Source organism: Heterostelium album (genome assembly GCF_000004825.1).
Source record: "Heterostelium album PN500 unplaced genomic scaffold PPL_scaffold15, whole genome shotgun sequence".
NCBI lineage: Eukaryota > Evosea > Eumycetozoa > Acytosteliales > Acytosteliaceae > Heterostelium > Heterostelium album.
Window position 1 is genome coordinate 294,975 of NW_008805077.1, and position 25,026 is coordinate 320,000.

Sequence of the window (25,026 nt, forward strand, 5' to 3'; positions counted from 1 at the left end):
TTATACAATTATTTAAACTAGAATCAACTCATTAATCTTTTATTCTTATCTAGCATTTCAATCTATTCTCTATTACACTAAAACGTATACAAATCCAACACAAAACTGGCTCTTGATTGTTGTTTGAAGCCACGTAGTAAGATACTGTTAACAACCTACAGATCATTTATTTTGAGCATTAAAATGAATAATCAAATAGATAAAATAGTAAACCTTTCACATTTAATATTAAATAAAATAGTTAATTATTTAGATAATAACATTGATATCATTTGCTTCAGTTTAGCTTGTAAGAGATGGTACAATGATAGAGATAAATATTTAGTATTCAACACTGATAATATCGACTTATTTACATTTAATACCACTGATACCAATCAAAATCATAAGCATTTCAAATTACCATCATATAATAATATCTTGTTGAAATCAATTCAATCAAAAACCAAATGTACACTCTCTGTTGGCTATAACCAAAAAACCAGTTATGACTATCATTTCGGTAATATTATCTATTTATTAAAGATATTTTATTATGTATTGTTGAAACTGATTATTTTAATTTTAAAAATATCAAAGATGATGTTAGAAATCTCAAAAGTATTCCCAACAGTGTTTCAACAATCGAAATTCTATCTGATAGAGAGGATGAACAGGAGTATCTGTATAGATTAATATCAGAATCACAATCAGTAACAAAGCTGAATGGATGCAGCACATTGAAATATGGATTACCAAAGTCAATCAAATCACTAAAGATGGAATTCGAATTCAATGAGCCACTCGCTAAAGGATTACTTCCCAATTCATTGGAGGTGTTAGATTTTGAAGATCCTCTCAAACAAGAGATTCCACCAGGTGTACTTCCAGATGCTTTGCGCAAACTTTATCTTGACCGATATCGATATGAATTTCTGCCAGGTGTCTTCCAGTTGGTTTGCATAGCATTCATCTATTCAACCATAAACATGATATTCGACAAGGTGTATTTCCAAGTGGTTTGAGCAAACTTTATCTACTCAACTATCAATATGAAATTCTACAAGGTGCACTTCCTGATGGTTTGCAGAAATTTAATCTAGATGGTTATCAACATGAAATTCAACCGGGTGTACTTCCTTCATCTCTAAAAAGTTTATCTCTTACCAGTTACAGTTACAGCCGTCCAATCAAAGAAGAATTAAAATATTCAATCGATTCTGCTCCAATAAGTGAAGATAGTACGGAAACCGAATCTTTTTTGCCAATTTCATGGTTACAAGCAATATCATCACTTTCCAATCTTCGATCACTTGACATTTATTATCCCATACACAATCGACATGATACCATAATATTCAATCTCAATTACCTCCCACCAACTTTAGAAACACTAGATATTACACTAAAAATCAAAAAGAGCATATTGAAAGGAACAATGCCAACATCATTGAAGAAAATACGTCTTGTTGATTGTCCGATTTAATATCTATGAAATATTCCCAGAAACGTTGCAATATCACTTGGAAAAATTTAATTATATAAACGACAGTTTTCTTCCAATTCCATCAAACGTAAATATCGATATTTTATCAGTATCTGGAGATGAATCACCGATTTCTCTTCCATCTGGTGTTAGAGCAATCAACTTATACATGGTAGCCTCTGGTTCAGATGAGAACAATATTAACTTTGGTTTTGATGGTGATAACGATCAAACATGTTCATTAAGAGAACTTCGTCTTCCAACATTCATAGATGGACCTCCTAAATTTAAACTACCAACCACCATCGAATATCTGGATATTGGTAACAATGATCTAGATGATATATTACATTTGTTACCACCAACACTCAATACTCTTGTCTTTGAAAAACTATCTAATAACATTATCAGCATTCCAAATGCTATCAAATCATCTATAGATTTAAGAAAAATCAAAACCAAACAATTAGAAAGTTAGACGATAATTATAATTTATTATATTCTGAAAATGAATGTTCACCTAGAGGAAAATTAATCGCTAAAATGGTCAATCAATCTAAACTAGAGTTAATTTTTAGTAAAGGAATAGAATAAAATAAAGAGATCAAAATATTCGTAATATGTGTACTTTTATTATGCAAAGATGATTTAGAATATAACGTTATTTATTTAAATTTGTTTATTAAAATAGATTTGTTTTCTAGAAATTGTGTTTTCATATATATATATATATTAAGAGTTCTTTCTTTTTTTCCTAAGTTTGAAACAGTTCCCACTTGTATTTGTGTTGTAAATAATTTAAGATTTTTTTCTAGTTTGGAATTATGAAATATTTGAGCTATTAATTTTCCTGAATAATCTCCATACAGTAAATATTAATTTTAATCCAACTTTCAATTTTCTTGTCTCCTAGATATATATCAAATTTAAGATTAAATGGTTCTAAACTCAATCTACCAAACACAATCGAATTTCTGGATATTGGTGACAATAATCCTAAAGATATGCTTCAACTCTTACAATATAGTTAGTGGAAACATGGACAAACAAACTGTTTAATGAAGGTTATGCTTGGAATAGTTGAATCTCAAATTGGAACTACTAAATCTAACAAACTAAATAAAATACTCTATATATCTAAAAAAAATTTATACCTAACTAGTAAATAAAAAATATAAAAGATCTAAACATTCAATAGTAAATATTATTATTTGATATATCAATAAACTCGTCTAGTTATTTTTTTCTTTTACATCATAGATATTGTCTTTATTTAAAGATTATAAAGTTTTATAAGTTTAAGTCTTGATGAATAATCAAATGCTTTGCAGTATGTTAATTTCGAGTACTCTGTAGTTAAGTGTTCAGATGTGTTTTGAAGAAGGTATTTAATGATTGGAACATTATCTTTTTTAATTGCATTTGCCATTACCTCAGATGCCCATGAGTCCATTGAACATCCTTCGGGTAGGTTACAAAGTAAATACTTGAATATTGAAAGTTTATGACAACATTTCAATTCTTTTACTGAACAGGTTTCACCATTATCAAGCAGATATTGAACGATTTTGAGATCACTATTCTCCAACTTTGTTGCATATTCCAATAAGTTCGATGGAAATGGAAGACTTGTATTTTCACGAATCCATTTGATTATTGGTAGATTTGCTTTATCTATTGCATTTAAATAGGCTTCGTGTGAACATTGTAGAGTTGAATTGTCTTTTAACCATTGGAGTGCACTGCTATCTTTATACTTGGCAAAGTAGTCCATCGTTTTTGCTGGAATATCTAATTCTTTTCTATTTTCAAAAAGATATTTAAATACATCGAAATCAACATTGGCTACAACTTTTTCCATTGTATACACTCGACAACCTTCAGTTCTGTTCTCATGAAGGAATCTGACCACTTCAATGTGTCCGTTTTCAGCTGCCCTGTGCATTGCTTTAGCTGTACAATTCATATGTTTATTATGAAGTTGTTTGAGAAACTCTAGATCACCATGACCAGCGACAGCATCCATTGTAATACTTGTATATGTTGTGGCAGTGGTATTCTCTATGAGATATTTAACCACTTCAATAAGACCTTTTTTGGCAGCATCATCAATCAAAGTATTTGAAATGTCTTGCTTGGTGTTCTCCATGAGGTATTTGACTGTAGAAAAAATCTGACCACCATCAAGTCCATAATTTGCAACTACACGTTTAAGAATGTCTTCATCACATGGTTTCTTCATTTTCTTGAGTAGATACTTGAGTATATCCAGATGCCCAAACAAAACTAAGAATACAATTGACTCTCCTCTCCATTTCTTCTCTTTCTTATACAAATACTTGATAGTTTCAAGATTTCTAGCATTGGGAGCATGTAAAGAATCATAGGTAGGTCTTTCAGGTCTATTCTTGTAAAGCCATTTGAATACTTGAAAACTACCAAGTCGAGCATTTTTCAACACGTCGGTGCCTTGTGATCTGAACCATCGAGGTGCTTTATTATGAAGGAATTGAATGATCTCTAGATTATTAATGTAGTGATCTCTATTGACGTAAAGTGAATATTCTAATTCATTCGGAAATGACTTTTGGATGAACTCTATAGCTTCTAGATTTCCAACATCGAATGCATTCCTCACTGAATCTAAATATAATTGTCTAAACTTTCTGATTGTATGTATCCAATCTTTATAATTATCTGTATGAATATTATTATTATTATCTTCTCTGACTATTGTATTGAATATCTGCTTATATCTTTCGATATAATTGAACTTGATCAGCTGATCTGGGAAACAAGCAAGATCATACCAATCACATCTCAATGAATTGATTGCAAGTTGATCGTGAATATCTTTGACACTTTCGAATATCTTGTTTCTTATCACTGCTGAATGAAGTAATCTCTTAAATATAATCGATACGGTAGTGTTTTCTATATTTTGTATCTTTGAAGTGTTTTCTATATTTTGTATCTTTGAAATGTTTCCTTTTTTTTTAAACATTGTATTGCTATTTTTTTTTTTTAATTAAATAGATTTAATAATATGATATACCAAAAGTGAAATTTACTGTACTTCTTGTCGTTGGTTAGATAAAACTGTTTTTGGAAGACCCATTTTTTTTTGGTTTTTTACAACAAATATTTTTTTTTTTAAAATTTTTTTTTGTTGTCAGGTGGGTTTAAATGATTTTTAACAAATATATTTATAATTAGAATCTAATGAGTCTATTGATATCACAATTAGGACAGAAAACTGTTTTTTTTTTTTTTTCTTTTTTTTTTTCTTTTTTTTCTTTTTTGTTTTTTTTACTTTTGTTTAATGATGATCAATCAAACAGATAAAATAGTAAATCTTTCACATTTAATATTAAATAAAATAGTTAGTTTTTTGAAGGATAACATTGATATCATTTGTTTCAGTTTAGTTTGTAAGAGATGGTACAACGATAGAGATAAATATTTATTATTCAACACTGATCGTATCGATCTATTATCACTTAACAACATTGATATAAATCAAAATCATAATCATTTCAAATTACCATCATATAATAATATCTTGTTGAAATCAATTCAATCAAAGACAAAATGTAAACTCTTTATTGGTAAAATAAAATATAATACATTCGATTATCATTATGGTAAATATCTTCAATTTACAAAAGATTTTCTATTGATTTTTTAACTTACTATATAAAATTATCAAAGATGATGTTAGAAATCTCAAAAGTATTCCCAACAATGTTTCAGATATCTATTTTACAACCAACGAATATACAGAGGATGATATGGAGTATCTCTATAGATTAATATCGGAATCACAATCAGTAACAAAGTTGAATAGATGTAAGACATTGAAATATGGATTACCAAAGTCAATCAAATCTCTCAAGTATGAATATGGTGTAGATGAACCACTTGTTAAAGGATTACTTCCCAATTCATTAGAGGTTTTAGTTTTAGAAGATCGAAATTTCAAACAAGAGATTCCACCAGGTGTACTTCCAGATTCTTTGCGCAAACTTTATCTACCCAACTATCAATATAAAATTCAGCCAGGTGTACTTCCAAATGGTTTGCAGAAATTTTCTATGGATGGTTATCGACATGAAATTCAACCAGGTCTATTGCCATCATCTCTCAAAAGTTTAGGTCTGACCAGTTACACCTCCGAACTCAGGGAATATTTGAGATATTCCTTCAATCCCACCACATTTGGAGATAGTAGAGAACCGAAATCATATTTACCAATTTCATGGTTACATGCAATATCATCACTTTCCAATCTTCGATCACTTTACATTTTTATTCCCCTGAGCAGTCGACATGATACCACAATATTCAATCTCAACTATCTCCCACCAACTTTAGAAAAACTAGATATTACACTACAAGGAAAAGAGAGTATATTGAAAGGAACAATGCCAACATCATTGAAAAGAATCCTTCTTGTAGATTGTCAATTTAAGTTCGATGAAATATTCCCAGAAACGCTGCAATATCACTTGGAAATATTCTATTTTATAAATGACAGTTTTATTCCAATTCCGCCGAATATTAAGATCGATAGTTTATCAGTATGTGGAGAGACCATCAAATCAACGATATCTCTACCATCTGGAGTTAGATCAATCAACTTATATATGAAATCCTCTGGTTCAGATGAGAACAATATAGATTTTTGTGGAGATGGTGTTGCCGATCAAAGATGTTCATTAAGAGAACTTCGTCTTCCAACATTCGTGGATGGACCTCCCAAAGTTAAACTACCAAAAACCATCGAATATCTGGATATTGGTAACAATAATCTCAATGATATATTGCATTTGATACCATCAACACTCAATACTCTCGTCTTTGAAAACCAATCTAATAACAATTTCAGCATTCCAAACACTATCAAATCAATCAACAATATCATCTATAGATTTAAATCATACGAAACACTATCAATTAGAAAGTTGGACAATAATTATTATTTATTATATTCCGAAAATGAAGGTAGATTAAGATCTCAAATATTTCATCAATCTAAACTTGAACAAATGTTAAAATTCAGATAAACCCCCCAATTTTGAAACAAATTGATCAAAAATTTAAGGTATAAATAAATGTTTAAATTTTAGTATAGCTCTTATACCTATCAACCTATAGATTCAAAAAAGATTTTATAAATCCATATTTTGTATCTAATAGATCGATCGATCTTCAAAACAACATTACAATAATCAAAAGGGTTAAAATTATTGTTGTAACGGTCATTTGAGTCGTACACTACGCTGGTACGGTAGTTTTGAGAATAATATGTTAAATATTTTTTTTCATATACCCTCGATTTACTTAATTGTATGTTGTAGTTAAATAAATAATGTGTAATATCAGGTGTAGAGTGTCGTCATTTTAATAAAATTAATTTATTAACAGGTATTGATTTATCGTATACATACGACAGTCAACTGTACTTGTCGAATATAACAGAATTAGAGGCATGAACTTTCTTTTAGTTTTTTAACAAACTTTAAGTTATCCTAATGTAGTTTTAGACTTGTAAGTTATTTATCAAAGAGAGATTTAACTAAGTAAGCTAACTCAATTGTTATCATGATGATTAATGAATACACAAAAGAAGTTGATAACATCTCTACAACCAGTGTGCTTTTTGATCGACCTATTATTAATATTATATATTGTTTATTTATACATTCTAATTACTATTTTTCTTTATAAAAAATAATGAACAGTTAACCTTTATCAATTAATGTTTTATTACATTTTTATTGGTTGGGTCACTCCAATTCCTCCAAAAAATGAAAAAATTTTGCAATAAGTGGAGCACTCTAATTTTGCAATAAGTGGAGCACTCTAATTTTGTGAACTTCAAAATGTGTAATTACATTTTTATTGGTTGGGTTTTTTTTTTTGCTAAGCTTTTTTTGTATTCTCGCATTTTTTTTTGCAAAAAGCAACAAAAGCATTTTTTCATTTTTGGAGGGGATAAAATGAAATTACACAAATTTTCAAACGAAACTAGCTCTCAACCACTTTCGACCACATTAATTTTAAAAAAATGTGCAAATTAATTAAAGTTTTTCAAAATGATCAAAAGAGAGTGTAAATATCAAAACAAACTTGAATATTAATCGAATCTTGATATGGGCAACCGATCGAATCAAGAGATTTTTAAGAGTGTTATGTAAGGTGATTTAATTAATTTTGATTGATTAATTGGTTTACAGTTTTGAAGATACCGAGCCATGGTTCGACACCCACTCTCTTTTATTAATTCTATATTCTGGAATTTAAATAGATAGTAGATAGATAATTAAATAATAATAATAATAAAATGAAATCTATTAAACTATCATTAATTTTAATATTAGTGATAGTTCATTTATTTCATAGTACCACAAATGCTTTTACTATCACCAGAATATCAGAGAGGATTGCTTATGTCGGTGGTGGCAATCGGTTTAGAATAGAATCACCCGATTTCCCTGGTGTTAATCTAACACCGACGTTGAAAGTTATCAATGGTGCTAAGGAAGCGGTTTTTATCTATAGAGGTCAGATTCCTGCCACCAATATCTACGAGTGGGATGTACCTCCAAAACCAGTTAATCTAGCAATTGCAAAAAAGAGAGGAAGAGATGATGATTCCCAAGTAAAGCTTTATATAATATTAGCTAATACCCTAGATCCTTTATATCAATATGATTTTAACTATGTCAGTAAGTATTATACACAGCCGAGATAAAATTAATTAATTAATATCCAATCAACTAATTTACCAAATTTAATATAATATATTTTAGCTCCTGAAATTGAAGGATTCACTCCAAAGAGTAACTATATACATCAAGCTGGAACGTCGGTAACTATCACCGGTAATTACTTCAAGTTGAACGATTATGATCCTTCACCACAAGTGAATTTCGGTGCTAGTCCAGCGGTGGTTATAACATCGGCAAGTGGATTCAAAATTATTTGTGTTGCACCAACCGTTGACATTGTTGGCAATGTCATGCTTAAAGTTACATTCCCCACTGGTCTAGAGATTAAAGGTGATACAGCATTTGAGAATATCATGCCAAATGTCGATACTGTTGTACCAGATAAAGCTGTCAGCCAAGTCAGTAAGAACATAAAGATCTACGGTAGAATCAGAGTTTCAGAGGATGACAAACCATTTACCACCGTCAGGATTGGTGATCAACCGTGCACCAACATCAGATTCCTCCAACAAGATGTCATTTCTTGTGATACACCTCAGATTGCAGTGGCTGCCGGATTATCTACACCCTTTGATATCACCATTCAAATTAGAGCAACTGTATTTCCTCATGCTAGATTTACAGTTTATAGTATGTAATACCATTCTTTTTATATTTATTACTTTGTAGATGATTCATTACTTATTTAGAATTATTATCGTATGATAAATATAGATCCTGTCATTTCCAACTTTATACCTAAATTTGGTTTGTCTACTGGTGGTACCAGAGTGGTTGTGACTGGAAGACATTTCCATGATATTACTACTATCGATGCCGTAAGAATTGGTACTTCTGTGTGTGTTATCGATCTTATTTCTTATTATAAGGATCTTATTACTCAGGTTGAATCGTTTTCTTGTACCACTGGCTCTTATGATATAGGAGGAGCTACCGAGCAAGTGAGTAATTTCAATGTCATCATTGACGGCCAGACTTTTATTGCTAGTGTGAATCCTTCTTTCACTTACTATGTTCCAACTATCACATCGATAGAGCCAACTTTCGTCACCGGCAACATAAGAACACCAATTTTTATCCGTGGAAATTACCTTACATCCGTTACCAAAGTAACGATTGGTGCAGTCGATTACGTACCGGGTTCCGTTCTAGATAATGTGGTCAGTGTTGTGATAGATTCTTCCAAACATCCCGCTGGAATTTATCAAGTCTCTGTCGTCACTCTGAATGTCTTGACCAACAAATTCAATTTAGATTTTGGACCACCTGACATTGTTGATATCAACATCAAAAAAGGATTCATCAATTCCTACACTGCGGTAACATTCATAGTTCGTAGTTTTCCAGTTGTTCCACTCGAGGATCTCGATGATGCCATTGCCTTTAAGATTGGCGCTCAGTATTGCGAATATTTAGAGAGAACCTCCAACAATGAATACACATGCTCCGTGCCACCAAAGGGTAGTGTTTCGACCGATGTCATTTCTTTTTTCATCAACGGTGAAGAAAAGAGAACTACCATTAGTTTCAACTATGCCGTTCCAACTGTTACCGCTCAGACTCAATCTACCGACATTCCATTGGGTGGCGGTAATCTTGTTATCGATGGACTTGGATTAAACTTTGTGACCTCCATCAAATTTGACACCACTGAAATCAAGATTACAACTTGTACTGTAAATGGTGAAATTAAGATTACTTGTCCAATTCCAAGATACAAACCAGGAAGTTATCCAGTTTCGTTGGTTGTCAATGCCAATGGTATGGATTACTCGTATCTAACAGGGCATAATCTTGCCTATGTCGGTCCGTCCATTACCACAGTGAATCCAAAACAATCAACCAAGTACCAGGTTCATAGAATCACTCTGACTGGAACTGGATTCGGTACATCAGCTGCGTTAATATCGATAAACATTGGTGCCAATGCATGTAATAATATCGCGATTATTACAAACGATGTAAAAGTAACATGTAGCATTGACGTTTTGGCTTTTGGAAGGTATCCAGTCACAATCACTGTCCAACCCAATGCGCTCTCTCCCGGTGTTGTATCTTCCAATGTTGTTTCCTATAGTTCAACTAAATTGTCTTGCTTGGGACGCTCTCAGCCAGATAAAACCAACGATCCAGTCGACTGGTGGTTAATTTATAAGATCAGAGGAGATGCTACAAATGATTATTTGTATATCGATTCTACAATGCAAAAGTTCGAGAGACTTAGTAATCTTCAAAACCATCCCAATACTGCAGATGTGTTGTCTCCACTCGAAGCCACCTTTCAGGTGTCATTGACCAACTACTACTATATGTTTTTCAATGATCAACCTAACTCCAGAGTTGACTCAGGAGCAAGGTCTAAAGAAAAAACTTATCTTGGTATGAGACAAAATCAAAACGGCGATAAATCAGAAGGTCATTTCAAAACTTCGGTTTTTTTTGACGATCCTGATCCAATTACAAACTTGGTAGGTGGTATTCATATTGCTCATTCAAATCCAGGTAAATATATATATATATATATATAAAAAAAAATGTTAATTATCAAAGCATTAATTATTTTCTTTTTTAAAAGCTTTTCCATCCAATATAGATGCAAATAACTATAATGGTCCTGCTCAGGGTATCAAATTCCTTGGTAAAGCAGATTTCAATCAACATTTCTTTTGTTATCCATTCGATAATCTTGAAAATGTCATGGAGTATGTTTTAAAGAACGATGGAAATCTTCTAACCGGATACCATATCTTCCAAGATATAAGAACTTGGTTACAAACTAAAATGAATCAATATCCATACTTCTATGATTTCATCTCTCACTACCTCGATTACACAGTGCGTGTGCCAGCTGTCAACACTCCACCAAGAATGACACCAAAGACTTTATTGGCAGCTTGTAATAACAGAGTTGGCAATACAGCAGGACTGACCCTGGAGAATATTTGTTGGTGGAGAAAGGATCCAATTGTGATTCCTAATACTAATATGAACCTAATTTATTTCATGAAGATTGGAACTAGCTATACTCCTGCAAACTCCCCATTCAGAAATCTTAACGAAGATGAATTAAAGGAAATTTCGGAATTCATTGTACCCAAAGAAAAAATGATCGATGGAGTAGATCTTTGGTTGGTCGTAGCGAATTCGTTCCAAAAGAAATATTTTGTTGAATTTTTTTTTGGAACAAAATTTGTGCAAATGAAAGTCACAGAGAAAGTCTTAAACGTTGCTTATTTCGAGCTACCACCCACCTATGCTAAAACGGTTCCATTGAAATCACTTTCTTCGGATTATCATTTCAGTGGAAGATCTAAGGTGTGTATCAGGAAAAGATAAACATAACGTACAACAAACTTATTCCCAAAATTAAATTATAAATATAGGAACATGCGAAAATGGGATTTCCAGTTTATCCAACTTTTGGTGATAATGCACTTGGACCAAATGGTATTTAAATTATATTAATATAATATCTAATATGTATTATAAATCAATGATTAACTAAATTTATTATTATTTTTTTAAAACTTAAAAAATAGAAAACTATTTCTGTGTTGGTGACAGCAATAGACATAATGGTCAAGGTAAATATTTAGTTAAAGAATATTAATAAATTTAAAATTAGAAAACAAACTAACCAAAGAAAATGAATAATTATATAATTTAGGTGACAGAGGTGGTGGTGTAATTTGTATACAGAACCCATATTTAGTTTATTTCTTTAATCGAATGGTTAGAGCATATAATACTAAGAATAATAAGGATAGATTAACAGACAAGACTGATACTATTGGATTATTCTATGGAGTTACACAACCAATTAAAGTAATGAGAGGCACCTGGACAAAGACATTCGAAGTGGAGGTGAAGGATTTCATCAATGGAAACCATTATTCCAAGCTTCCAAAAGAAATCTACCCGATTCTCAGTGGTACAGGAACAGCTGCTACCGATACCAATGCAAAGTTCAATGCTCTAAGAACCAGTAAAAACTTTGCCGTGAGTCCTAGTAATGGTGAGGTAACTGTTGTACCGGTTCCACCAACTCTACCAAATCAACAGGACATCTTGAACTTTGTTGCCAATGATTTGCTATCACTTCATTACATAGGTTATGATCAAACGGTCGGTGCCATTTGTGACTACAATGCAGCAATGACCGAATGTACTAAAGCTGCCTCTAGAACAACGATGATTACCAATGTCAGACCTGCCAACTATGTTCAACCACATTTCCCAGGAGTATATGCTCATGTCTATGCTGGTGTGCAACCATTGAAATCCTATGACGTGACAACCAACAATAATTTCAAGCTAATCAAATTCACCTCTGAATTTATGACTAAGCTTCCCAATGCCAAGCGAAACTTTTATCAATACCAATATGATGCCATACCAACTTTGGCCAATCCTCAATTCAAACCACCATTTATCATTCGACAGGCCGATGTTGTATGTGAAGAGGAAGTTGCTTACTTTATGACACTTCACTATATCTATTATCAATCTGGTGCACCTGATCCAGCATTACTAGTATACAAGATTGGTACTGATCTACCCAATTGGGCAAATGGTGTAATTCTAGCAATATCCAAACAACTCTATAATGTAACTATTATTTAACCAAAGTTTAGAAATTTGATTATTAATTTAACCAACTAATTTTAAATAGGAATTAAAACCAAGTGTAACACCAGCTGTTTTCAATGGTTGTATGAATAATATTTTCAACAATTTCCCAAATATTGATACATATACAGAGTAAGTTTATTTTTAAATTAAAATATTAGTGAACTTAAAATATTAATATTCTTTGAATAATATATTATAGTGATAATGATATGGCTAATCCAAGTAATGATAAACTAGTAAGAAGAAGTGCTGGTGCTGCTTGGGATTGGATGCAGACTTCATATTCAAATGGAGTTGGTGGTAAAATAGATAGAGCAAATAATAATCAACGTATTCTTGTCGCTGATTTAATTGATGCAATAATCAAGGCCAGACAGAATGGACGTATTCGAACAATGAAGAACCTAAAGAGATTCATAAAGAGAGAGTACATTCCAACAAACTTTGACGATATTCTGGTCAATAACTATATCATTCCAAGACCACTTGTTGTTTTAAGAACACTGCCAATGTTATTCATGCAGAGTCCATCGCTATATCATTCCCAATCTTTGTTGACTACTTCAACTTCTCCATCGGATCAGAAATCATTTATTGTTCAAGATGAACGATCTACACTATCTGGTGTTCAGCAATTATTACTTTTAGTTGGGTCGAGCTCGATGAATTCAACTGATATTCTATCACTCTCAGCCTATCAAGTAGAGAAATTGAAGCTATCATTCGATAAATGGATAAATGTCAATGGACAAAGTCAAGCTATTCAAACACTTATCCTGGATCCATCCAATCAGGTTAGAAATCAACCGATCAGATTTATCGATGAGCTGAATCGTGATCTCGATGGAAATTCAATTGACCTTAAATATCAAGAGATTGGTTCCACCGGTGCAATCAGAGCAACCATTTCATCTCCATTGTCGATTGTTTCCATTACTTTCTTCCTGGAGAGTATTATCATTAGTAAATCAATTAGTAAATCACAGTTTGGTGATTTCGAAGTTTATTATCTTCCAAAGAAAATCAATTACAACGGTGTAATCTCTTCAGATATAAATGGAATGATAATCTCGACAATGAACTCGCAATTATGTGATATTCAAATGATTAGTGAATCAAACTTCCTTTCAAACAACTTTGACACTGTTTGTTCTACTATTGGTCCAGTTATTACCTCGGTAAATCAATTAAGTGGATCGTCCAACGGTGGATACACGATAACTGTAAATGGAATTGGATTTAATTCATCAATGACCATTCTCATTGGATCGAATGAATGTGTTTCCACTCAATACATTTCACAAAGTAAATTATTTTGTCAAGTACCAAAAGGTGTTGGTAAAAACAATGAAATTCTATTGTCAACTCCTCAAATGATTTTCAATCTTCAACGTACAAAATACTTGTTCAACTACGATGCACCAGTAATTACCAGTGTGGAACCAGATATTATCAAGAGCTATGGAAGTGATTTAATGACAATCTACGGATCAAACTTTGGCGATGATGTAACAAATGTTAAGATTCTAATTGATGAAAGATTGGCTTGCTCACCAATTGTTAGTTTAACCTCAGATTCTGTTGCTTGTCTAACTCCTGCTGCTATTGGCGACCATAGATCTATCACTGTCATTGTCAAAGACCAACCTTCAAAATTGAATCTCAATACGCTGGAAACTCAATCCTTTAGTTTCAGTGGTCCACAAATTCTTAGTTTTATTCCATCATCCGGTGATCCAACCGATAGTATTAGAATTCTTGGTGATGGATTTGGACATGAAGAAGATTCAGATCTACCTCCACTCCTAATCATTGGTGATAATATGGTTGAAATTAGCAATTTTACCAACCAATTCATCGAGTTCCAATTGGAATATGACAACGCCAATCAACCTTTAATCATTCAAGCTGGTGACCAATCTATTGATACAGAGTTCACTTATTATCCTCCGTTGGTAACTTTCATCAAAAACTCTATTATCAGTACAAGTGGTGGATTAATTCAACTTGGTGGATATGGTCTTAGTCTAGCATCGTCGAATGACTTTGAATTCCAATTAAATTCCCAAGAAATCGATTGTAATCCATTCGATCTCTTTATTGAATGTTTTATTCCACCAGGTACTGGATCGAATTACATTCTATCGGCCACACTATCCAATGGTGAACCAATTGAATTCGCAGAGAATATCATCATTTCCTATTCAGCACCAGTAATTACAGGTCACACTCTCGTACAAGACACCACTTCAATAGAAATCATTGGAGTTAATTTCGTACCATTGGAATATGGCATAACCATCAACACTAGCTCATCATTTATAAGATTGAATTATCAAGATCTTCAATATGAAGACTGCACAACATTCAAATCAAGCAAATTAGCATTCTGTTCATACACAGAATTACCTCAATCCATTCAAATTTTTGTGTCTGGACAATCATCAAACATTTATTCTTTATATTGAAATAAATTAGACTATTTAAATAGAAATAAATTAGTTTGTTTAAATAGAACAAATAATTCTTCATAGTAATTATCTAATTAACCAAAAAATAATAGTCTTCCTATTTTTATTTTAACATAATTATTAATTTTAACACCTTCTTTGTGAACACTATCTTAATATAAAAAAAGATTGTTTTTAAGATTTTATTATATTCTTTTGAATTTAAAGATTAAAAAGTACTATAATTTTAATTTGTACTAATATTTAATATCCCTACACAAATTTAGTACTTTTTGATATCATGTTTATTTGATTTATACTAATATTCTAGTAAGATCGACAATTCTTCTAATCTTTTATTAAATTATACAATGATTCTTCTATATAGGTACTCTACTTAACACAAACGAAAAATATCTTTACCACATTTATTTTTTATTTCTAATATACCCCAAAACAAATCATAGATATATCTAATGGGGTGTTATAACATTTTTAGAATATGTGTGTGTAAAACGAATATTAAAATAAAGATATGAATATAAATGTTTCAATTGGAACAACAAATGAAATAATCTGTTGATTAAAAGTTTTAGGTCATTTTTTCTATTTTAGTCTAATCTTGAACTACTCTCTCTTATTGTTATTATCTTAATTTGATTTGCTATTGTTTATGTTATTAATAAATATTAATATTAAGATGCTATTTTATTATAAAAGTTTGATATTAGACAAAGTTATAAGACTTCTCTTAAACTATAAATAGAAACGATAAAGACTATTAAATCATTACAATATAATTAAAAGTATTTAAATATTTTCAACTAAAGCTAAAGCTAAACTAAAACTAAAATGAACAAGTTCTTAATCTTTGTATTCTTTGCTATGGTATTACTCTCTGCTGTATCAGCCAACTACGATTGCTTTGCCAATTGCCATAGAGACTACAACAACTGTGTTGTCGCCAAATTAAGAAACCCAACTAACAACTATGCTGATTGTGTCGATCAAGTCTACAGATGCTACAATGGTTGCAGATAAATATTTAAAAGTTAAATTTTTAATCTTTAAAATAAAAAGAAATAAATTTACAAAATATTAAAAACAAAATTATTATTATTTATTCGATTGCTCTTTTATTTCATTTTAGCGATTATAAATTTCATGTTTTTTTCCGCAAAAAATTGTGTTCAATGATAGATAGTGTTACCTTTTTGAAAACAACAATAATAGATTAATCAATAATAATGATAAAATTTACAAGATGGATAAAATTCATTCATTTAATTATATACTCAAGTCAGTAGTTTTAAGAACAAAGATATTTCAATACATCACAGATATTCACGATCAACTAGCGAAAAATCGATCAGAGAGATATGATTGGTACGATCTTGGTTGTTTCCCAGATCAACTGATCAAGTTTAATTATATTCAGAGATATAAAGAGATATTCAATACAATCATAAGAGATAATAGTTGTAATACATTAGCTAATTTAACGATAAGCAAGTTTAGAGAGTTATATTTAGAATCATTCTCATTTGCTTTAGACATTGGCAATATAGAAGCTATCGAATTTCTAAATCAAACACTTCCAAATGAAATCGATTATAGTCGTCTAGTTAGAAGAGAACATTATCAAAGTAATCTTGCACTGATCGAATTCCTTCACCAAAATGTAGAGAGTTGGTTCGAGAAACTAGGCACTAAAGTAATGGATGATGCTGCATTTGGAAGTTTAGAGGTTATCAAGTTTCTAAACTTCAATAGAACAGAGGGTTGTTCTACTCAGGCTATCACTAATGCTGCCACCAAAGGTAACTTGGAAATTATCAAGTTTATACGAGATAATCAGCCTACTGTCCAAGTATTTACCAACAAAATAGCTGTAAGATTTGCAGCAAAAAACGGTCATTTGGAAGTGTTGAAGTTTCTAATCGAAAACGAGAGTAGTGCTGTTGACTTTTCGATTTCGGATATTTTAGAGATAGTAAAAGGTGGTCATTTACCAATAATTAAGTATCTGTTGGAGATAGATTATTATTTCGAGATTGCCAACATCGAGATTAAATGGGCTGTTAATAATGGTCATTTCGAAATGCTGCAATACTTTTTCGAGAACAATATAATCTCCCAGGAAAACATAAACGATCAACAATATACAATTTTAATAGATAACGCAGCAATTAATGGTAATTTGGAAATGTTAAGATATTTACACAGTAATCGTAGTTCGATCGAAAGTTGCTCTCCGAATACATTGTATTCAACAGCTACTCGCGGACATTTGGAAGAAGTTAAATTTCTCTTAGACAACTACGGTCTCCGCACTTCAAATTTCATGTATATGGATTATATTTTACACGATGTACGTAGTCATTTCGAAGTATTTCGATATATCTATGAGAATAGAAGGGATCTGTTGCTACCTAGCAATGTTATGGATTATTATGCAGGTTACAAAGACACCACTGCTTTGCAATGGCTGAAAGACAATACATCGCTACGTTGTTCAGAGCGTGCCTATGACAATGTAGTGAAAAGTGGAAACCTACAGACACTCCAATGGATTCGAGAGAATACCACTCTACCTTTTCCAACTGATCTCCTAGGAAGATTCATTACATACGAAAGAGCAATGCCAATTCTTCAGTATCTAAAAGACAATGATGCATTGAATGCATCGAATTCACCGAGTGCAATGGATCGATCAGACAATCTGGAAGTGACATCTTTTTTACATTACAACTCTGGAAAGTGTTCTTCGGATGCAATGTTTAGGGCGATTTCAATTGAAAATATTCAAATGATAAAATTCCTAGATCAACATAGAACTGAACACATAAACTATAGTTATACGAAATTAAAATCAAAAAAATCATTCAATTTTCTAGAAAGACTAAAATTAATAAAACATAAGAAAATATGAACTGTTTGCTCTTTCATGTTGTATATTTGTATAATTTAAAAGCAAAAAATCTTGGGAAATTTTAATTAATTTTATTTGTTTTTTCAATAAGAGATAGTTGTAATGATTTGATTTCTTTTTTGATCAAAACTGAATAAATTAGATATACTAAAGTTCCTCCATTACAACAGAACCGAAGGATGCTAGATATTGTTTCTTGAAAATCCTTCCGCAAAATATCGAGCCGCTATGAAAGGAAACTTGGAGATGCTGAAATTCCTATTTAAAAATCAATCAAACGAATCTTCCAGTAGTAAAATGGATTCTTGAGAATACAACTCTCGCTATTCACTCGTCTGCACTTGATCATGCAGCAACCTGTGAGAGGAGTGATCTCTCCATTGTCATGTATCTTCCTGACAACGGTGCAGTTGCAACTACTGATGCTATCAATGCATTCAGATTCCATATCATTTCATTCTTACACTATAATAGAACCGAAGGATACATTGAGATTGAAAAAGTTCAGGTATTCAAATTACTCAGTCAAAACTGATCTTAACACTTAAATACAGATTATTCACTTGTTGGCAAAATGACTTATGATTATATTACAAGATTGCTTCCTGTAACCTTAAATTAAATAAAATAAAAGCACTTCATATGTATCTTATGATTAAATTAACTTCATTGTATTTATTTAAAAAAGATGTTTTTGACAAAAAGAGTAGTAGGATCGAATGATTAAAAAATTCACCTAATCAATTCTTATCTTGGCAAGAATTGGTTTTTTACAAGAAGTACAAGAAAGATCAAGAGAAGAATTGGTTGTTTCTGTTTCACACTTTCTACATAAAAATGATCTTGTAGGAACATCAACCCAATATACTTCTCCAGAACATTTGTTACAATAAACTCTTTCTGTCATTTTGGTACCACATACACATTTTAAATTTCCACAAGTGTTATCCAATAATATTAGATAATATAGATAATTAACACAACATTGTCTATTCAACTACCAATATATCAATATACAATTAACCCAATAATTAATATTACAATTCAGATAATTATATTCAACATATAATCCAGCATACAAATCATCCAGATGATTTTATTATATTCAACGAATCAACTATACTACAATTCAGAATAATAATGTAAAATACCAACAAACAACAGATATAAATATCCCAGATAGAGATACAGAAAGGAAAAGAAATATAGACAGAAGATCTAACATTAAATATATAAATAAAACTAAATCTATAAACAAAACTAAATACTTTATTTAATTAATTATATATTATTATTAACTACTATGGACATAAATAACAATAATAATAACAATCATGGTGGAGAGCCTCACTACGTTCCCGGAACACCTTTCCGTGGTATTAACCTACTCAATTCACTCCAATCTGTAAGAGACATGCCTGAATTCCCAGCTGTGCCGTTAGCTTTGCCTACCTCTACCAACGCCAACTTGCCAGGTGTTGCTATTACAGTGGAAAACGCAGACTTCGAGATCTTTCACCTCGTCGACAATTCCATCGAACCTCTTATAAACTTTATCAACAGCGATGAAAAGTATCGGGCCATGGCTGCAAAGTACGCTAACATGAAAAATGTACCAGTAAAAACAGCCATACTGTACACCTGTAACAAACTGGTGATGATGGATACAAACACCGCTTTCAACCAGATAATGTCTACTAAAGTCGGTAAAGCCTCGATTGATAGTCTCCCCAAGTTCGATTTCGAATCCAGTACTGCCGACATCGAATCACATCTACTACTCATTGAAAGTACCATACCTTTGCCTAACGCCAGAGCTAAAGTATTTTTCAACACTCTCAACGAGAAATCCAGAGCCCTAACAAGAAACTTCCATGTTGCCGCAAATGCATCTTGGAATGAATACAAATCCATGATGGTGAAGCTATTCAGTCGTGAGTTTCCACCAGAACACTATGTCGGTATTCTCGCCAAACTAAAGTTTCTGCCTAACCGCGACGACATAGTTTCTTTCAATCTGACCTTCACAAAAGTGGTAAATAAGACCAGAAACATCGTGAACTCCCAGACGGCCGCTGCAATGTATGCCAATGCTTTGCGTAATGTAAGAAACTTGGAATCCATTAAAAACCTGCCAGACTTAGAATCCCGTATGTTGGAGACCGCAGAGTTAGTTGTTAAATATGGCATAAACGGTCGACGTATCTGTACCTTACAGAATATTGTTGATGATGAGGAGAAAGTTGGTTCAAAGAACCATAAAGGTGGCTTTGTTGAAAAAAGACCACATGATTTCAAAAAGAATCTCCATAAAAATAAAAATAACCACCACGGTGCTAAGCCAGCATGTTACGTATGTGGTAAAGTCGGTCATCTTGCTAAAGACTGTTACTTTAAAAACAAGAACAAAGATGCTACTGTTAACTTTATAAACAGTACACCAGCAATACAAGCTGTAATCAATGACCAGAAAACGGTCGCGGTTGTAGACACCGGAGCAGACATATCAGTCATAAGTAAAGACATGGCAAAACGTCTAAATGTAAGCATACAAAAATGTAATCCTATTAAAATTAATAATGTTAGTAATTCTATATTATGTAATGAATTTACAAACATAAAATTTTATATTACTACGGATAATAATAAAAGATTAGAATGTAATGAAAAATTCTATGTTATTAATACCCACATTGATTATATCATATTAGGTGTGAACTGGCAAGCTTCAGCCTGTATTACCCTGTCTGCTAATCCAGAAGGTGTAATAATATCAGTAAAAGTTAATAATGATATACACAAACTAATTAATCTTAACAAAAATAGTTTAAACAAAAATCTAATAAAAATTAAATTAAATGAATTAAAGAACGAACGTAAAGTTCAAGATAAAAATATTAATTTTTTGAAAAATAAAATTAATAAAATAAATGTGAAAAATCGTGATCAGTTTAACGAATTAGATCGATTATTAAAAAAACAAAATTTAATTCAGTCTGAGATTAAAAAAATTATTGATGACGTAAATAAAGATAATAGGGTTAAAAATAAAAATAATACTGATTTCACGCCCCATTATGCTTGGGTGAATATAAATGAAATCTATGATGATATTTCAAAAGATGTAGATACAGATAATGATAAAAAAATGAATGAATCTGTTACAGATAATATCGACATCGAAAACGAAACAAAAGTTGTAGAAACTTTGAAACGGTTATTCCCAAACGTGTTTATACCGTTTGATGGTTTACCACCTTCAAGAGGTAAACAGTTTGATATGACAATTAAATTAAAAACGGAAGAGATTCCCAAATCAAAGTTATATCCTGTACCAATAGCACACTTAGAAGAATTAAAAAAACAAATTAATGATAGATTGAATAAAGGGTGGATCAAGAGATCTAGATCCCCATTTGGTAGTCCTATCTTATTCGTCTCTAAACCAGACGGTGGATGGAGACTTTGTGTCGACTACAGAGAGCTAAATAAAATTACTGTTCGTGATGATTATCCTCTTCCAAGGATTAATGAATTATTAAATAATACAAGATTAGCTTACTGGCTATCAAAGTTGGATCTGTTAGACGGATACCATCAAATTCGTATCAATGAAGGCGAACAATACAAAACTGCTTTTAAAACTACATTTGGTACATTTGAATATACAGTAACACCGTTCGGGTTAGCCGGAGCAGGTGCTAATTTTCAACGATTAATGGATCACATATTCCAGTTGGAAATTTTAAATATGAAAATATGTGTATATCTAGATGATATATTAATCATGACTAATTCAGATAGTTTAGACGATCATATCAATGATTTGATCGAAATTTTTAAAATTTTACAAAAACATGACTTTAAAGTCAAATTATCGAAATGTAAATTTGCTAGACGAGAAATTGAATTCTTAGGTCATGTAGTTGGTCGTGGAGTAATAAAACCACTTCACAATAAAATAGAATCAATTTTAAATTGGAAAAAACCCGAGAATAAGAATGAAATGAGATCATTCATAGGTTTAGTGGGTTATTATAGAAGATTTATCAGTAATGTATCATCTATTGAGATTCCTTTACTTAATATGATAAAAGATAAATCTGAATTTGTGTGGACTGAAGAAGCCACAAATGCTTTTAATCAGATTAAGAAATTGGTCGAAGATGTTAAATATCTTGTCGCACCAAATTATACAATACCATTTCATCTTGAGTGTGACGCATCTAAATACGGCATTGGTCATGCTCTATATCAAATTAATAAGTTAGATAATATAACCAGAGATTTCATCTCTTTTGGTTCAAGAAAACTCACAATCAGTGAAATAAATTACACTGTGTTAGAAAAAGAATTGTTATCAATCATTCATGCTTTGAAAGTAAATTATTATCATTTGATAGGACACGAAGTGATTATAAATACTGATCACAAAAATATCAAGTTCCTACGCGAACAATACGCAATAGGAATTAATTCTAGAATCAACAGATGGTTACAATTCATTGAGTTGTTTAATCCGACATTACAATACATAAAAGGTGAAACAAATGTTATAGCCGATGGTTTATCAAGATATACTTTTGATATCAATAATATTAAAATATCTTATGATAATGATCTATTAGAAAATATAAAAGATAGTTATAAATTGGAAATCAAAATGATTGAAAACGATGAAATTAAACTACAATCTATTTATAAAAGTGATAAAGTTACAACTCTAAATGATGTTAAATATTTTGAAGGTAAAATTATTATACCTATGGTAAAGCCATTAATTGATCAAATATTACATTTATATCATAATTCATCTACATCTGCACATATCAATGCGTTTAGCATGTTAGAACAAATTTCTAAAAAATTTATTTGGGATTCAATGAAATCCGATATTTATAAATTTTATAAAAGATGTGATGTATGTAACAAAGGTAGTGATTATGGTGATAAGAGAAGAGGTTTTTTACAACCATTACCAATAATGAATGACAGATTTTTAGCACTGTCATGTGACTTTATTACGAATTTAAATGAAGTGGAAGATAGTAATGGTAGAAAATTCAATCAAATCTGGGTAATCGTAGATAGATTTTCAAAGTATACTACATTAATACCCACGCATAGCACATATACTTCTTTAGAACTTGCTAGATTATTCAAAAGCGAGTTTATAAAGATACACGGAGTACCATTATACATCTCCAGCGATAGAGACAGCAAACTAACTTCCAAAACTTGGAAAGAATTTGCTAAATTATTAAATATCAAACTTAATTTCACTACAGCTGATCATCAACAAGCTAATGGACAAGCTGAGATAGTGATTAGAGCGATTAAAAATACTTTAAGAAAGTTATTAATCGAAGACAAAGAAAATGATTTAAACAGAAATTGGTATCAACATGTAGATACAATTCAGTTTGGATTAAATAATACTAAATCTACTTCTACAAATTATACACCATTCTTAATTGCTTATGGTAGAAATCCATCTACTGTCGCCGACTTGGCAATTCCTTTAAATAGAGAACCAAGTGATACAGTGAACGATAATGAGATTGAATCATTATTAAATTATACCTCTACAATCATTATAAATGTTAGAAATAACTTAATTAAGATTAGAAACAAGATGTTGTCTAATTATAATAAAAATAAAAAGTATAATGATTTTAAGATCGGTGATAAAGTGTATGTTAAGGAAAAGAGACCTTCCAAGAAGTGGAACAAATTAGAAGCAGTATACGCTGGTCCCTATGAGATCATCGATATTGACAAACAAAATTTAAATATAACTATAAGAGATTATATCTCTGGAGTTTCAAGAATTAGAACAACGTCTAAAACGTTGCACGTAAAATACTTTAAACACGCTCCAAAGGATGACGTGAACGAGAGAGAATACATTCCAGTAGAAAAATTAGATTCTTTTCTAAATAATGATGAATTAATATCCGATGTAAAAATGTCTGATATCAGTAATGAAGACGAAATCACAGATGAAACTATGGATCAAGACGACGTAGTTAATCATCAAGATGAAATTAATCAAGACGAAGATGATATCTCTGATCTTGAAGATTTAAATGATTTGATGACTGATATATCAAGTATTGATTCGTCATTAGAACCTAAAGGACATTTTTCAGATTTACAGTTATCGAGAATCTTAAATCCTGAAAAAAATACATATCATAAAGTTAGAGAAATTTTAAATAATAATAAATCTAGCCCAAATACATTTATAAATCTTTTAAGAACTTTAGAAGAAAAGGAATCAGTAATAGATTACCCTCACAACAAAGTAACAGAGGAATCTAACCTTTTAATAAATAGTATTATGAAATTTGCAATATCGCCAGAATTATTCGAAATGATTCAGAAAAGATCATTTAAAATAGTATCTAAAAGAAGATTAACTAGTAACACTGATTATTTAGTTAAAATAAGTAATACTGTTGGATGGGTTTCAAGACAAATCCTCGCCAAACATGCATCCAAACAAATCAACGATTTCAACAAGAAAATCGACAACCTCAACCCTGTAGCCAATATTAACAGTTTACTGTTTAGAGAGAACAATATTCTAAACGCCTTAGAGACAGTTACCAACCCACATCACCGCAATAAACTTATGTCAAAGTACCATAAGATCAAATCCAACACCGCTGTATTCTTCTTGAATACTTCTTTTTAAGAAAGAGGAGTGTTATCCAATAATATTAGATAATATAGATAATTAACACAACATTGTCTATTCAACTACCAATATATCAATATACAATTAACCCAATAATTAATATTACAATT

The 25,026-nt window shown here is 31.2% G+C and overlaps 8 protein-coding genes across 8 annotated transcripts; 7 read left to right on the forward strand and 1 right to left on the reverse strand.

Annotated features, from left to right (window-relative positions):
• Positions 1 to 183: 183 nt before the first annotated feature.
• On the forward strand, positions 184 to 1,465 carry PPL_10837 (FNIP repeat-containing protein; the record flags this gene model as incomplete). The annotated part of the gene is made up of 3 exons (XM_020581600.1): positions 184 to 502; positions 526 to 985; positions 1,006 to 1,465. 3 exons carry the CDS (start codon positions 184 to 186, stop codon positions 1,463 to 1,465), a joined length of 1,239 nt encoding a protein of 412 aa, XP_020427916.1.
• A 169-nt stretch (positions 1,466 to 1,634) lies between these two features.
• On the forward strand, positions 1,635 to 2,059 carry PPL_10838 (uncharacterized protein; the record flags this gene model as incomplete). Its single annotated transcript, XM_020581601.1, has 2 exons — positions 1,635 to 1,844; positions 1,877 to 2,059. The coding sequence occupies 2 exons, from the start codon at positions 1,635 to 1,637 to the stop codon at positions 2,057 to 2,059; spliced, it is 393 nt and encodes a 130-aa protein (XP_020427917.1).
• A 679-nt stretch (positions 2,060 to 2,738) lies between these two features.
• On the reverse strand, positions 2,739 to 4,583 carry PPL_10839 (uncharacterized protein; the record flags this gene model as incomplete). Its single annotated transcript, XM_020581602.1, has 2 exons — positions 2,739 to 4,476; positions 4,537 to 4,583. The coding sequence occupies 2 exons, from the start codon at positions 4,581 to 4,583 to the stop codon at positions 2,739 to 2,741; spliced, it is 1,785 nt and encodes a 594-aa protein (XP_020427918.1).
• Positions 4,584 to 4,687: 104 nt separating this feature from the next.
• On the forward strand, positions 4,688 to 6,531 carry PPL_10840 (uncharacterized protein; the record flags this gene model as incomplete). The annotated part of the gene is made up of 3 exons (XM_020581603.1): positions 4,688 to 4,723; positions 4,863 to 5,109; positions 5,177 to 6,531. The coding sequence occupies 3 exons, from the start codon at positions 4,688 to 4,690 to the stop codon at positions 6,529 to 6,531; spliced, it is 1,638 nt and encodes a 545-aa protein (XP_020427919.1).
• A 1,004-nt stretch (positions 6,532 to 7,535) lies between these two features.
• PPL_10841 (uncharacterized protein) lies at positions 7,536 to 15,299 on the forward strand (the record flags this gene model as incomplete). Its single annotated transcript, XM_020581604.1, has 10 exons — positions 7,536 to 7,579; positions 7,871 to 8,196; positions 8,281 to 8,829; positions 8,914 to 10,701; positions 10,775 to 11,514; positions 11,583 to 11,646; positions 11,739 to 11,783; positions 11,867 to 12,807; positions 12,872 to 12,960; positions 13,031 to 15,299. 10 exons carry the CDS (start codon positions 7,536 to 7,538, stop codon positions 15,297 to 15,299), a joined length of 6,855 nt encoding a protein of 2,284 aa, XP_020427920.1.
• Positions 15,300 to 16,133: 834 nt separating this feature from the next.
• PPL_10842 (uncharacterized protein) lies at positions 16,134 to 16,322 on the forward strand (the record flags this gene model as incomplete). The annotated part of the gene is made up of 1 exon (XM_020581605.1): positions 16,134 to 16,322. The coding sequence occupies one exon, from the start codon at positions 16,134 to 16,136 to the stop codon at positions 16,320 to 16,322; it is 189 nt and encodes a 62-aa protein (XP_020427921.1).
• A 223-nt stretch (positions 16,323 to 16,545) lies between these two features.
• PPL_10843 (uncharacterized protein) lies at positions 16,546 to 18,213 on the forward strand (the record flags this gene model as incomplete). Its single annotated transcript, XM_020581606.1, has 1 exon — positions 16,546 to 18,213. One exon carries the CDS (start codon positions 16,546 to 16,548, stop codon positions 18,211 to 18,213), a length of 1,668 nt encoding a protein of 555 aa, XP_020427922.1.
• Positions 18,214 to 19,516: 1,303 nt separating this feature from the next.
• On the forward strand, positions 19,517 to 24,913 carry PPL_10844 (uncharacterized protein; the record flags this gene model as incomplete). The annotated part of the gene is made up of 1 exon (XM_020581607.1): positions 19,517 to 24,913. One exon carries the CDS (start codon positions 19,517 to 19,519, stop codon positions 24,911 to 24,913), a length of 5,397 nt encoding a protein of 1,798 aa, XP_020427923.1.
• Between the last annotated feature and the right edge of the window lie 113 nt (positions 24,914 to 25,026).